The 14,870-nt window shown below is 39.9% G+C and overlaps 2 protein-coding genes across 5 annotated transcripts; both read right to left on the bottom strand.

Moving 5' to 3' along the window:
* Positions 1-392: 392 nt before the first annotated feature.
* sord (sorbitol dehydrogenase) lies at positions 393-4,724 on the bottom strand. The gene is made up of 9 exons (XM_084357153.1): positions 4,538-4,724; positions 4,407-4,440; positions 3,522-3,686; positions 3,134-3,293; positions 2,864-2,982; positions 2,312-2,377; positions 2,036-2,214; positions 1,032-1,153; positions 393-871 (listed from the first exon to the last, which is right to left on the bottom strand). Exons 1-9 carry the CDS (start codon positions 4,589-4,591, stop codon positions 706-708), a joined length of 1,065 nt encoding a protein of 354 aa, XP_084213279.1. The 5' UTR covers positions 4,592-4,724; the 3' UTR covers positions 393-705.
* Positions 4,725-5,694: 970 nt separating this feature from the next.
* On the bottom strand, positions 5,695-8,460 carry terb2 (telomere repeat binding bouquet formation protein 2). Of its 4 annotated transcripts, none has more exons than XM_084357164.1 (7): positions 8,278-8,460; positions 7,145-7,226; positions 6,916-7,055; positions 6,558-6,619; positions 6,407-6,492; positions 6,228-6,319; positions 5,695-5,999 (listed from the first exon to the last, which is right to left on the bottom strand). In XM_084357164.1, the coding sequence occupies exons 1-7, from the start codon at positions 8,339-8,341 to the stop codon at positions 5,887-5,889; spliced, it is 639 nt and encodes a 212-aa protein (XP_084213290.1). In that variant the 5' UTR covers positions 8,342-8,460; the 3' UTR covers positions 5,695-5,886. The 4 variants fall into 4 exon arrangements, with proteins under 4 accessions (XP_084213290.1, XP_084213291.1, XP_084213292.1 ...); XM_084357165.1 differs by having other exon boundaries at positions 6,228-6,316; XM_084357166.1 differs by having other exon boundaries at positions 6,407-6,474.
* Between the last annotated feature and the right edge of the window lie 6,410 nt (positions 8,461-14,870).

Raw genomic sequence — 14,870 nt, 5'->3', positions numbered from 1 at the left:
TTATTGTTGTCTCAGCTATCAATAACAATAAGGATAAAACATGACTTCATTCATTCATTTACTCTTTATAATGGACACATGAAAGCAGGTACAACTGACTGGATCTCCAGTCAGTCTTCATTTTCCTGGGAGACTGGGAACCAATCTAAACACCAATGGTGTCATTATTCTATAGCCATTACATTGTGCAATCAACATTTACTTTATAATGACACGCTAATGCAAAAAACTTGTCTAAACTTGTTCATATATAGTACCTGTTACGTACTATGGGATAATATTGGGACAAAAACACAGCTATGTTTTCACTTTGAGTCTCTAGTTCCCCCTAGTGGCTTCAGTCAGGTAGTGCAGGTTGTGTGAAAATGAAATAGACGACAATTTGTTAAATTAATTTTATTAAGGATTTTTCTTTTTTTTACTACAGTAGCTGCAACTATCAGAAATTTAAAGAGCAGATTTGTAAATTATGTACAATCATAAAACAATTAAAATGTTTAACAAAGTTAAGCATCATAAAATTATAACTCGTACCATTTGTTGCAACTACATCTCTGACCTGCAGACAGTACAGCAGTAAGAAGTCTGTTAGTAGTGCGTCTCTTTGAACTAGCCGTTATCTTTCTCAGGGTCAATGTCCAGTGTGTGTCCGTCATGCTGAGTCGCTCGCAGTCGGTCAGGTTTGCTTCACTGCAGCGGGTCACATCAGGGATTCTGGTCGTTCTGGTCACACTTTAACATGACCTTTATCCCCAAACCCTGACGCGTGGTCTCAAAGGCCGCGACCGCCTGCTTCAGAGGGAACCGGTGAGTCACGAGGGGCTTCACGTTCACTTTGCCCGACGCCAACATGGCTATGGCCATCGGCCAGCTGCAACACAGCAAGACATTTACTTAAGAGTTCAATCTCAGTGATACCTATTACTTAATTATTACTGCCTGTAAACAAACTCACAAGTTGAATGGCATCCAACTTTGCTTTAAACGTCTGCTTACAGAATAGGAAGGGCAGTTAATCAATGTGTTCTTACGTGTTGCAGTAGCGGAAAACTCCTCTGATGTCCACTTCTCTTACAGCAGCATTGATCAGAGGAACAGTGGCCATCTCAGAGCCGAGACCCACCAGCACAACCACACCTCCTGAACGTGTCGCCTGACAGGAAAGAGACAAATATAACTTTAGAAAAACAAACAAAAAAAACTTGGCTTATTTTATCTGCAGATACTGAAACACTTTGGCATTTAGTAGGCTGAGTATAACATAATAAATCATATAATACAAGCAGTGGTGGAGAAAGTATTCAAATTCCTTACTTAAACTGAAAATAGACAACTTTTTTTGCTTCAACTTATCTTTCTGAAGTAAATACTGACTGCACAGTGTAATGGCTGAAGAAAATGTGCGTATAGATAAACTGCTTTCACTCAGGAAGAATTACAGCGAGGAAGCACATCTGCCACTGGGCAACCAAAACAAGAAGAGGCATTGTTTTCCCAGGTCGCTAAACCGTGTTACTATGGAGCAACTGGGATAACTGTGGAAACTCACGCAGCAAAAGATGACGAATCTCGCTTATGGAGGAGGCAAAGAAGGTGAAGAGGAAGTGTGACAGAAACCGAGGTAAAACAAGAGTGAATACCCATGTGTTCTTTCTTTCTACTAGATCAGTAACAACACCTACTGTACCTACTTATTGATACAACCTGGCGTGTCTTTTCATAGCACTGAGATCGGGGGTTTTGAGGTCCAATCGTGATTCTTATGATTGTTTTTGCATTGGACAGTAACCAGGATGCTAGCGGTAGCCATATTGCTAACACTTGGACCCATCCTAGGATTGGACTTGAAAAGTTGTCTGTTTCCACTTCAAGTAAAAACAGTAATACAAAAACTGGTTATTTCACATGCTAATTAAATATAGTAGGTAGTGTAATCTGTAATGTAACAAGTAGCTGAAGCTGTCAGATAAATGTTGTGGAGTAAAAAGCACATTGTTTCCCTTATGTGATAGTTTACAGGAAAAAAGAGTCGTACATAAATGGCAGTTTGAATGCAGCTCTCAACACCAGTGCACTCAATAGTAATGTGAGGCTGAGCGCCCAGCATGTCCTCTACACTCTTGGCCAGCTGCTGGGCTCCGTCTCCTTTCTTCACCGTCAGCTGGAAGTCTGCACCCAACTCTTTGGCCATTGTCAAACGCTCTGGGAACAGATCTGAACGCAGCAGAGGTGGATTAGAGAATAAAAGACCGAACAGAATCTGTATGAGCCGTTTCAGCCGAGATGGATGTTTACAAACTGCGCGTGTTACCTGTGATAACGACCTTCGAGGCCCCCATTGCTTTGGCCACGAGCAAACAGACCAACCCGATAGGTCCTGTGGAGAGAGAGGAAATAAACAACATGACCACTGTAGAGAGTAAAAAGAGCCAATGACATAATGTGTGCTCAGCATTTACACTGGACCTATTCTGTTAAACTTACCCTTGTAGAACATTTTTTGCTGTTTCACCTGATATTGCTGAACACATCTGTCTTTAATATTCATTAGCTTGTTTTCACGACATAAGGGATTTGTTAAATATTAAGTCTCTTACAAGTTGCGTTCAGGTTCAGCAGTTTTTGCCCCGACTTGAGTTTTGTTGAGTCAGTATGATTCTTGCTTTTGTGACTCCACTCTCAGAGAGTTATAACTGATTCTTTACTTGCAGGGGCATGTTACTCAAATAAACCTCTCCGTTTGTATTCCTTAACAGTACGCCCTGAAACGCTGCCTGCTGTGTCTTGTCTTACTGATGGATTATTATGAATGATCCTACAAAAGTATTTTAATTTAATTTCAATAGTTTGGTCTAATGTTTACCTGCACCACAGATGAGCACTGTGCTGCCGAGGGTCACGCCACCTCTGCGACAGGCGTGGATCCCCACAGACAGAGGTTCGATCAGAGCTCCCTCCTCGTACGTCACATTATCAGGCAACCTGCATCGTTGGAAAAAAAGTCAGAGAGAGAGAGAATAAGACGAAGAAGGACATAAAAGGATAACCGCAAAGGTTAGGCAAGAGCAGCAGTCGGCAGTCAGATCAGGCGGTTGTTGGGCAAGCTCTGGTGCAATCATGAACAAAGTGTTACTTGTAACAGAAGTTGGCACTGTGCTTGTAGTACTGGCTGAGGTTTCCATCATCGGGGGGCGTGGCACAGAAGAAGATGGTGGGAGACAAGTTATACCGTCCGTTTTTCAAGTACTCGTCCACCTGGCGGGGCACACCAGGCTCAATGGCCACTCTGTCACCTAAAAAGTAAACAGCACTGGATCAGTTAAGGACTGTCGTCAAAATGATGACATGACAGAGCCATGAATGCATGTGATTAAATGCATTTATGGCTCCGCAAGTAGAGTTTGTAATATAACCAGAGTTGACAAAAGTAATATAACCTTTTAAAATTATAAATATTGTTGTTTGAGATGTAAAAGCACGTCCACTTCCACGACACTGCGTTCGGTATCTCACCCACTCACCTACTTTAAGGTGGTTGACTGCAGACCCGACCTTCACCACCCGTCCTGCCGCTTCGTGCCCCAAAACCATTGGCTTTGTGAGCACAAAGTCCCCTATTCGGCCGTGCTGCCAGTAGTGAACATCTGAGCCACAGATTCCAACAGAGTGCATCTGGAGCAAAACCTCTGCGTACAAAATACGGACAAACAGTACTTACTCATCAGAGGGTATGCATTTCATCACCCTGTCGCAGAAAGACTCTGCAGACCAGTCAGACTCCAGAGGTCACAATCATCTCCTACAGGTTTCAGTTTTAATTCACATTTTACAAGAATATTATATTTATTTAATTACTTAAATGTCTTCATAGCTTTTTTTGTATTTAACATTAGATAGGGAAGTGGTATATTGTGTAAGATCATTAACAAAGTGCAGGAAAGTTGTCTTGGATTCTGACCATTTTTCTTATGAATATGAAATTTGCCAAACAATAAAAAACACAGTAGTTGTATAATGATACAGCATGCTATTCCAATCTTCACTAACATTAAAATACAACATTACACCATATTTATTCTATTTATTCTTGACACTAATGCATTGTGAGTAGATCTTCAGAAAAACCATAAATGCATTTTAAAGCTATAAAAGCAGTTATAAAGTTTATAAAATATATAAAGTTTATAGTATTTTCCTTTAAGGGAATAAACGGAGCAGAAACAGAGCAGCCAGGCGGTTTGTGAAGCATTTTGACTTTCAGTGTCTTTTAAATTAGAAACAGATTGTACAAAGTTGTTTGCATTGATGTATTGCATGAAGTTCATTTAATTTCACTCACAATAACCTGCACACACAGTCTACATATTTTGCTGAAGTGGCCTGTAACTTGTTAAGAAGTGTCATACCATCGGGTCCTGGCTCAGGGACGGGACGGTTTTCCTGTAAGAAAATGCAGACAGGTTGGATTCAGTTGAAGTCACACCGACTGTAACTAATCGCCACATGCACACGGACCACGTTTGTGTCGGTCTCCTACCAGCCGCAGGTCTCCCTGAGAGTGCAGCACCACGGACAAATTCTCCTGCGACATGACGGCTGTGACAGCGAGACAGCAGGCTGAACGTGAACCAGACAGATGAAGAGTCCGAGGAGATACACCTCACTCCTGCTGGTGTCAAAGTACACACAGCAGCGAGCAGACGAGCTGCACCTTCCTGTTAGCAGGGCAGGTACCAAAACAAAGCATGTGATTGGCTAACGACCCGTGGAACAGTCCACTCTGCGGGGGTGGCCGCGACCACGCACATAAATTCAACCTCGCTCATTTAACTACATTTAACCCTCACATTGCTCTGTATTACTTTGCAATGTATTTAAATTATGTTGTTAGTAATGATAGGCTGATATTAAACCTGTCTAATCGATATGCAGTGATGTGATTACCATTAAAAACCCTTTAACTTTAACGTTATACTACGCTCAGTCCGATACGATTGTCCAATAGGAAACAGGACGCACATAATGAGGTTTGTTTTCATCTCTACATTTAATTCAATGAAACCTTTTTGAGTGTAGTACCTGTTTGTTTCTGTATCAAATAACCATCTTTCTGATATGTCAACAATTTATTTTCTTTTTCCTCTTCTAATGGTTTCTACATTGTAGAGAAAACTTTCTGATATCAAATGTCTTATTGAAAGTCAATTTAAAAGAAAGAAAAGCCAAAATGTCTTATTGACAAAGTGTTTAACCAAATAGTAAACAGCTGTAAAGCTTTTCCATTTTGGTATATTTGTTTGTACAATACACTTTTTATCTGCTCACTTGTCTCGTGCTGTAGTCTGTCATCTGTGATGTTTCCACCTTGTGCTTTATTTCTTAAGTACAAAACATTGTCTGGTCAGGTGTGTCTTTAGACGGTAAGTATGTTAGTTGAGTGCACAAATTACTTGACTCCTCTTATGGACAACTTAACAATTTTAATTCAAGTGTATCCTCACTCCGTTGTCATATCAGAAACTGAGCAGTATTGTGCACACTGTAAGGCAGATGTAAGAAGTTATGTTATTTTACCCTTTTGTACCATTTACCTTTTTCAATTTCACTGGGCAATGTGAACAAAATGGGACTATGTGACAGGGATAAAACAAACAGCAGACACAATGAAATAATGTGGACAAAATGAAATCAGCATTAACCATGGTACACTGATTTATTTTATGTTACTGTAAACATCTACAGTGCAAGCGGGCAATGCAACCATAAAAAAAACAAACAAACACATAACTCATTTTCTGGTATGTTATATATATTTCTTGTGACTGTTAATACCACAACTGATATTTATTCTTCTTCAACATGCTTGTCTCTGAGTGCACGACTGCTTTATGTGTGTGGCAGGCAGCAGTGGGCGTTACAGTTGGTGCATCGGACACACCCGGGATGGAAATCACACAGATCACCTGAATACTTCTGCAGGTCGTCCATGCTGACATACCCTACAGTGAACAAGTCACCAGAATAAAAAGCATAATGTCAACACACTGTACAATACAAAACATACTTCTTCCAATACCTACAAAAGATTGTCTCATAATCTGAAAATATGGATTGCACCACATCTTCAATATGGTTAGTTATCGCTTATTATCTTATCAAAAACAACTACAGACATTTACTCAAAGAACAGTATGATTGAAATTATGAAATGAATATTAATGTTTCACCTGTGAACATGTTACTAACTGGATAATCCCGCAAATGACCACATAAAGGGGCTTCACTTCCTGATGAGTCTGTGTCACATGGTTCGCAGCTGCTTAAAGAGCATCAAAGGCAAAATTAGTTTACGGGACGGTTTACAATTTTCTGAGCTCTTTTTTGAGATTTTAAATATTTAACATACCTGCTTGTGCTGACTTCTCCTTCACTGTGCTCATCCTCTGTCTGGCAACTCAAACTCTTATGGGAACCCTGAAAAACAGAATTAAACTAAGAAGCTTACAGTAATTTACATGATCTGCCTTTGTGTAAATTCAACATCCCGGTGTACTTACCTCTGCTACTGACTGCTCATCTTCACACTCCCAAATCAACCTCCCAACCACGTTTCTCACTTCTTAAATGATAATCAGACAAAACATGGCAGGAGTTCAGTAATTCATAAAACTGGTTTCCTTTTAAATGAAGTTCATCGAACGAATGACTCATCCCTTTGAATAGGTTTGAGGCCCGAAGAGGTAAAACAATCCAGTATTAACAAAGATTAAATATGTTTTTTATTTTTTTATTGTTAATCATCTTGTAACCCCTTTCAGACTAACCTTGGGATCTCCTTATAGGTCCAGATCCCAAGGTTGGGATCCACTGATTTAGCATGGTTTACAACAAATCAATAAACATAGTTGTCCTCACCTTCCTGCACCGAGGCTGGAGGCAGCACATAATGACCAATGCACACAGACTTGACGCTCTGTCTCTTCTCACAGGTGGACAGAAACAAGCAGTGAAAAACCACCACCTTGTTCCAAAGATAATCTTTGCTCTCAAATATCCTGGAAAAACCAGAAATGATGGAAAAATGACTTTCAAATGATCTGCTGGATGATAAATGTGCAGCTTTTCGGCTCTCAAACACGCTCACCTCAGAGTGTCAGGACATGTAGCGTCCTTGCTGAAAAGGTAGTCTGCTGTTCTCCAACCAGCAATGGTCCCACCCTCCAAAACTACAAGAAAAATGTTATTTTAAGCAAAAAGCCAGCTCAGACTGACAATAGCAGGTCCAATTTAAATGTGTGAAGGAATTATTGAGCCATGGTGAACTGCAGGTGGTTCAGGAGACTTGATGTATAGACTGGCATAGCAATGATGTATTTGTGTTAACCCGGAAGTTAGCATAAACCTGGTCCCCTCGACAAAAAGCCTGTGATACTTTTTAATTGGATTTTGGATTATTGCCGAAAGTGCGTGGCAAACACAAGTTTATGATACTGGCATGTTTTGTTCAGCAAGATATTCTTCACAGATGAACACCATTTTTGTGATTTTCAAAGCGTAAATTAAATCGCTAGAGGTAAAAAGCTCTTGTGGTCGCAGGACTTAAACGTCACCACCACTAAGCGTCTTACTACACAATTACTCTACTGGTTTTCTGTACACTGATAAATCTACAGGTTGTAAAGTTGAAGTTAGATTAGTTTGTCACTAAATTCTGTAGTCTCATTTAGCCACTTGTTAGCAACCGCCATTTTTATGACATGTAAGCGCATTATAACTAAAACGTGGGACATTTAATGATGAATTTTATGTTGTAGAACAAAATGTGTAAATATCTTAAGCCTGTGGTAACCACAGACCTTATTTCAGGCATTTAACCAAAAAACAGTTAAAAAATCTCATTGACTTTGAGGCGAGGGAACCGGATGTGCCATAATGCTAACTGATTTCCAGGTTTTAAGGCTACAAACTACACCAGTCTGTTACCCTGAAACTTTTATTGAAATTCAATCAAGGAGAATAGGCTTTACAAGCATTACAGATCTAATAGGAGGCTGTCTGTCTGTCTGTCAGAGTCTGAGGTCAAGTACATCATATCTACTGGCCTTGGCTGTCATGGAGGCAGCACAGATTCCTTTTTATTCTCCTTTTAAAGATTACTTAAATCTTTGTTTCATCATAACATTAACCTAACACAGTCTCTTAGATTGCTAACTAAAATAAACACAGGCTACTATAAACCTTGACCTGATGGTAGATTAGCTAGCTGACAGTACTTACCCCAAAAGTTGTGACATCCCTGTGGTGCACTACTGGAGAACCAGGCAGACTTATTCCTAAACATGGCAACAGTGTTTATTAGCCTTGTTAGCTAGTTTCAACTAGTAATTATACATATACAAATAAAAGCGCAATAACTCTCAGCTAGCCTGCTATCTCTCCTCTCACTAACTAGCAGCTCTTGCTAACTCTGCTGCGTTTAAATGCTGTCAAAAACTGTCGGAATTCTGAGAGACGGACGACAAATCAAACAGTTAGCCAGGCCTGAGGCTAGCTAGCTTAATACTTGGCTGTTACGATGCTTAATTGTATGGCTGTGCTTGTACTTATTGTTTAATGTTTCGTTTTTATATGTTTTTTTGTTTCTAAACCTGTACAATTTAAAATCACAGCCTCCTAAAGAAAAACAATGGTTAGATGTTAGTTAGCAAAGTTAGCTCAGTGAGCAGTAATGGAGGCTGGGCAATCTTAACACTTGGATGATGGGATCTTAGGAGATTAATTGGTGGGGCTGTTTTTGTTTTCTATTTTAAATTACAGCCACCAAAAGAAAAAAATATCCTGTTTGCTAGTTGTCCAAATACAGTTTGGGCTTTTAGCTGGTTCGTTTGCCAAGTTAGCTAACTTAAAGGTAATGGGGGGGCGATAAAAGGTATGTTTTCCTCTCAAAGGTTGTTCGAGGAAATCCTCCAAAGATTTCTTCTCCCATATGTTTCCAATTCAGTTGAGGTTTGTTGACTATGAAAGCCATTCTTATTATTGTCCTGACATGATACATGTTGAAGTCTTTGTGTTTGTTTCTCCACTTGTTTGAGTTTTTCCCCTGACACCCATCTGGGTCAGCAGCAGTGTTACGCAGTACTACATTTCACCACCAGATGGTAATATTTCTTAACATATACAGTGTGTGGCTATTACTGTCCATTTTCTATGGCTTATAACAGTTAGGTCTAACAGTATGTTGAAAGTAAAATACTGTATTGATCAAGCTTTTTTTCATTTCATTAGTGCAGCTGCCGTTGAATAACTTTGGGGCTCCATAGTAAGTGTTTCATATCTTCTGAATGCAGCTACGTTTGGAAAGCAAAGCTATGCTGACTGTGATATTGAGCTGTTTGTCTGAGGGACTGGGACTGAATAATGGTGCAGCTTTCAGCTGATGGAAGTGCACAAGGGCTTTGCATATCTAATGTCGAGAACTGGTTTGTTTTTGAATATATGTAAGCAATTTTCCAATCTGGTGCTGCTGTAATGTCTGATGTTTGTTGGAGGTGAATTCAGCCTCTTGTTGTCAAATCTCACTTGTACACAATAACCACTGACACACTGAACAGCAGTTTTTGGCAGTATGGAGACATCAGCACCTCTGCTTTATGTTCTCCCACCTCCTCTGTGGGGTTGTCTGCAGGTCAGGCGCTCATCACATCACACAGATACACTCAGAGAACCCGTTGACTCCTGTTTACGAAGCCTAATAATGTCATGTAACCTTGTGTTTTATAACAGCAGCAGCCTATTAGGGGAGATATTGCTGTACAGCGGTATTGCTGGTATAACTGATGGGCTATGCATGTTTGAACTCTGAGAAACCGGAGAGCCTATCACTCTGTCACTGAAGGGGATAGTATTGGATGTATCTCAGGTTATTACAGGTCTCAGGAATTGCTCAGAAAACCATTGTGCATGTCTCCTCCATGTGCAGGCGCTCGGCTCTGTGTGCTGTTTGTTTGTTTGTGTGGCGGGGCTGCAGGCAGAGACTCCATGTCGATTGCAGCATGCATGTTTGTAATGTTTTCTGCATGTGCCATCGTTCCTCCACTCCATACGGTGACTGGTTGATGGGGTTCAAAGCAGGGATATCTCTGTTGCCATGACAACAGCGAAGCCACACCCTGTTTCTTATACCCAACCCCCTCAACATGCTCCGTTCAGAACAAAGCACTGGAAGGAGGAGCAGGTTGGTGGTACAGGCGCTGAGGTTGAACAGGAGCAGGAAAACAAAATTAATCATCTAACTGTTGTTGATCGAGCAAAGCTGTCGACGACACCTTTTTTATTATATGATATGATGAAATTGGTTACCCATTTTATTTTTCCTTGCACAAAAAGCAGTATAGCATTGCTGGAATATGGATTTTACTGTGCGTGGAAATCATTTGTGATCAGTTCATATTTTGCTAATAACACCTTATTAAACATTTGAATGTTCCTCTCAAAAATAAAGTAAATTGACTCCTAATGTAGCCTTCTCTGATTCTGCATCACACATAGATCAAGTCAGTGGTTTTCCAATGGAGAAACATCTAGCATTTTTCATACATTATTAATCATTAATCGATAATGGAGCCGACAATTTAAATAAAAGAAACTGCTCAAAATTTGCGCCCATACTGTAAATATTGAATGTTGTTCTGAAACAGACGGTCAGTTGACTGATTAGTGGATGACTTAAAATGAATCCACAACAATACTGATAACCAGTTATCATTCAAGTCGTTTATCAAGCAAACACTCTCTGGTCCCCGCTTCTCAAATGTGAGGATTTTATTTTTTTCTCTATTTTATATCGTTGTTAATTGCTCTGTGTTGTGGACTGTTGGTAGGAAACAAAAAAACAATGTGAAGAAGTCATTTTTTAGTCACCATATTAATTTAGAATAAAAATAATTGCATGTAGCTCTATTTAAATGCAGCACTGAAGCGACTAAGATAAGTACTGTATGTCAACAGAAAATTATGCCAACCAGTGGCGATTTGCTCTGGTCCTTTTGTCATGAGATAATAAATGAAATACCTCGGGGGTTGTGGATTGTCGGTTGGAGAAAAGAAAATAATTGTTAGCTGCAGCTTTAATTAAATGTTTCATGTTTGGGGAGGTGTTACCACACTGCATTCATGCTCCAACTGTTACATTTACATGTCTCGTGCTCTTCTCTTTGACTCTGGCCTGTTGGGTGTTTGTGTGTCCTCTGATGTCCAGGAATAATTCACATAATCTAAATTATGTAAAAATGACCGGATGTGTCCTCTTCCTGCCTTTTGTTTGCCGTTGTGCTGATTTTGTCCTTTCAGCTTCCCTCCTGCTGGACACAGTGAATGGCCTGCGGTGGCAGAGCTGGCCGCCCCAGGATCATCCATCTCCCCCTGTCCCTTGTGATATTGTTGTACCATTGTGTGGTAGCCCAGATTATTGTATTGCCATTGTTGTTGTTTTACTGCTGTTGGTGGTCGTCAGTTTTAGGGCATTCTTTTTGTGTTTTTTCGATTGATCTGAGATAAAACTGATTGATTGTTCTATAATATGTCAGAAAATAGTGAAAAATGCTCATCACATTTTCCCATGATACAAAGTGACATTTTATATCTCAAGCTTTGGCCAAACAACGAAGACCTGTAACACAAACATTTATTTTGGTGTCATAGAACAGTATGTCTCAAACTTGACACCGTGTACCATCTCAGAAAATATGCTCTCAAGGTACCACCGTTATAAGTACGCTGAGTCATTTATCTTTACTGTTCAGCCCAGTTGTTACAAGCCAAGAAGGCTGGCAAATGGCTGACTGCAGGTCGAGTCACACAGTTGATATTTATAAGGACACCTGGTGATATTTCCAGCTGTTTTTTGGTGACCAAAACAAGCTGTTTTTTTTCTCAGGATGTTTGGCCATCTGTGATCGTAGCGACCAAAACAGGTATTTTAAGCCAAACCATGATGTTTTCCTAACCCTAACCAAGTGTTTTTTGTGCCTGAACTTTACCAGAGCATACAGTTACAACAGCTACAACATAAAGAAACATTCAGTTTTCTTATTTGTGGTTTTGCAGATATGCTTGATATAAATTTGAAAAAAAGATAAGCAAACGCACACAATATGTCAATCATAAATTTTTATATCACGGTATACCTTAAAAAGTAATATCGCTGAAACCCCACTCTCAGATTTGTTTCTGATCCATTTCCTGTTAATTGCCTGATTGTTTCAGCTCTTGTATCTGTTATACAATATGAAGCGATGATGTCATTACATACATTTGTCTCCATTTTGATTCTTCTCAGCTGTAATCCTGATACAGAGATGTGGTAGGTCTGGTTGGCCTGGTTTCATCTTGCCTTGGACTCCTTGGGTATTTTCTACATCTATAGTCCCCAACTGTGAACCTAGTTGTTCATATACATGTGTACGTATTAGCCGTCTCTATTTCTTTTTACATTTATTTGTTAAGCTTTGTTGTGCTCGTTCTTATCTTTTAGGTCTATTCCTGTGTAAGTTCACTGAGGTCAATGAAAAGAAAAACAAAAAATCCTTGTATGTGCACACACACACAGACACACACACACACATATATAATCATTTGCTGCTACATATGTTTTAATTGGATGGTTTTGGTGGAGTGAAGGCTTCATTCACAGGGGAATTAAAGCAGCACACTGATTCATCTACAGTGTATGTGATTTTTCATGAAACACAGCAGCCGGATTAAACATTACACAGAAAAATAGTGCAAAAACAGGAAAAAGCATTTTTAATGATATAACAACAATGTATTCAATTCAGTTAAAAAAAATCTTTATTCATCCCCAAGGGGAAATCCCTGAAGCAGGCATAATGCACTCAGTACATATAAGACAATACGTGATAGACAAACAGTAATGCATATGACAAAACAGCACAAACAGCAGTGACCGTGTAGCAAGAGGTACATGTAAGGCCTGTGGAGACATTTTTATATGGTGGAGGACCGGGAGCTGTGAGCTCTGGCCTTAAAAATAATGTCCAGACAAGCTCAATGACAACTGGTGTCTTTATGAGTTGTTGCTGGCTTTGAATTTTATATATTTATCGGTTCCAGACATCAGCAGATAGCCAGTCAGCATTCTCATCCAGTACTTTGTCAGTGAGATGGAGCAGTAAACCTTCCCCGAGTTATATCGCTGAAGAGTTATAGAAGAGCTGATTCGCTCCTCGCACCAATCTGTCAACTTAACTTGCATTCACTTTAGTTCAGTTTTAAATGAGCAGTCTATTATCCCCCCATCGCTCGCTCTCGCTCTTTCTCTGTCTCCCTATCAAGTCTCTTTCTCTCCAGCTGAACCAACAACATCAAAGGAGTGTGCTTCAAATCGCAGGTGTTGAAGGATTAAGGCCACCGCAGGACGGGGTTTTATTCTCAGCCTCATCTTTGATGTAGTGTCTCTTTCACTCAATAACCTGTAACATGGATTGGTAAACCCACAGTGTCCATTGCTTAACTGGAAATATGGAGGTTGTCCATTCTTGCGCACTTACATTAAGTTGATTCAGTCCAAAGAGGCTTCACGCCCTGTGTCACAACCTCTTAAAATGTCCCGAACTGAGTCATGACTGTAGTTGCACAAATGAAGCAAACATCGTACAGTAGGTTGTGACACGGGGCGATATGAAGATAGAGCGATGGGCATTAAAAGTATTTTCCATAATCGAGTACTTAAATTTAATTTCTATCAAGTGCTTGCATATCAGCCCTCAATTTCACTGCGCTTTCTGCGTTTGTCTCTTATTTATCTCTTTATTCACTCTCGCAGTTGTTGTTCGTCGCAAACAACTTGTAACCCAGCTCGATAAACGTCATCCACTCACGGGAAACTTCCTCTTCTACAGGGCTTAGCAGGAGCCCTCTTCTTCATCCTGTTGGTATCACATGGCATGTGCTGACTTGCAAGCATGTGCTGCTTGTAAAGATGGAGTGATGTCTGACTGAAAACGCTGAATGTTACCGAGCGCAGGTTTATTATTTTGGTGGTGTGGCTGTATGGATGGCAATATCAGTCTGTTAGATGGTCACTCTACCACTTGCAATAACTGTAAACATTTGTGCAAACATTCATGGTGACCAGAGAATGAATCCTACTGACTTTGGGGATATCCTTAGTTTTTCTGTAGTGAAACATGTAGGCTGATATTTGTGGTGTTGAGTAATACATCTCATATTGGATGGATTGCCAGAATATTTGATCGAGACATTCGTGTATTCCTCATGATGAATTATAACAATCTTAACTTTTCATCCATCACCATCATCAAGTCACAATTTCAGTTTCATGTCCGTTATCTGGTATTTTGTCACAAACGCTCCCATCAGCCTCAGCTGTACTTTGCCTTTAGTGCTAAATAGCATGCTAACAATTGCTAATCTTAGACGGTGACTATAATGCCTGCTAAACATCAGCACTTTAACTTGTCATTGTGAGCATGTCTAGCATGCTGACGTTACCATTTAGGTCAATGCATAGCTGTGCCTGAGTACAGCCTCACAGACCCGTCTGCATGGCTGTCGCCTCTTGTTATATGATTTTTGCACCGATTTGATGAGGTATTTGATTCAGTGGGTATTTAAATAGCTGGATTAGTAAAACAACAAGCTGTATTTTTTTGTTTATTTTACCCATAAACATTATCGTGATATAAAACCACATTGCATCCCTATCTCCCATCTGCATTCAGGACCTGTCGTAGACTGTGAAAGTTATTTGTCCTCCTTTCATGGTAACCATAATTTGTGTTACGACTAAACTCGATATTTGACTTTTTAATGACAAAATCTTCAAATTC

The sequence above is a fragment of the Pagrus pagrus genome (genome assembly GCF_965226575.1).
Source record: "Pagrus pagrus genome assembly, chromosome: 1".
NCBI lineage: Eukaryota > Metazoa > Chordata > Actinopteri > Spariformes > Sparidae > Pagrus > Pagrus pagrus.
This window is presented reverse-complemented; position numbering and strand designations above follow the sequence as displayed.

Excerpts from the sequence above, each read along its gene's own strand:
- sord (XM_084357153.1), bottom strand. The coding sequence starts at position 4,591 with ATGTCGCAGGAGAATTTGTCCGTGGTGCTGCACTCTCAGGGAGACCTG. Across the intron at positions 4,441-4,537 it reads CTCAGGGAGACCTGCGGCTG|GAAAACCGTCCCGTCCCTGA; the intron begins GTAGGAGACCGA and ends ATTTTCTTACAG. Across the intron at positions 2,215-2,311 it reads CTCGAAGGTCGTTATCACAG|ATCTGTTCCCAGAGCGTTTG; the intron begins GTAACACGCGCA and ends TGCTGCGTTCAG.
- terb2 (XM_084357164.1), bottom strand. The coding sequence starts at position 8,341 with ATGTTTAGGAATAAGTCTGCCTGGTTCTCCAGTAGTGCACCACAGGGA. Across the intron at positions 6,620-6,915 it reads TCCAGCCTCGGTGCAGGAAG|AAGTGAGAAACGTGGTTGGG; the intron begins GTGAGGACAACT and ends TTATCATTTAAG. Across the intron at positions 6,493-6,557 it reads ATGAGCAGTCAGTAGCAGAG|TTTAATTCTGTTTTTCAGGG; the intron begins GTAAGTACACCG and ends TAAGCTTCTTAG.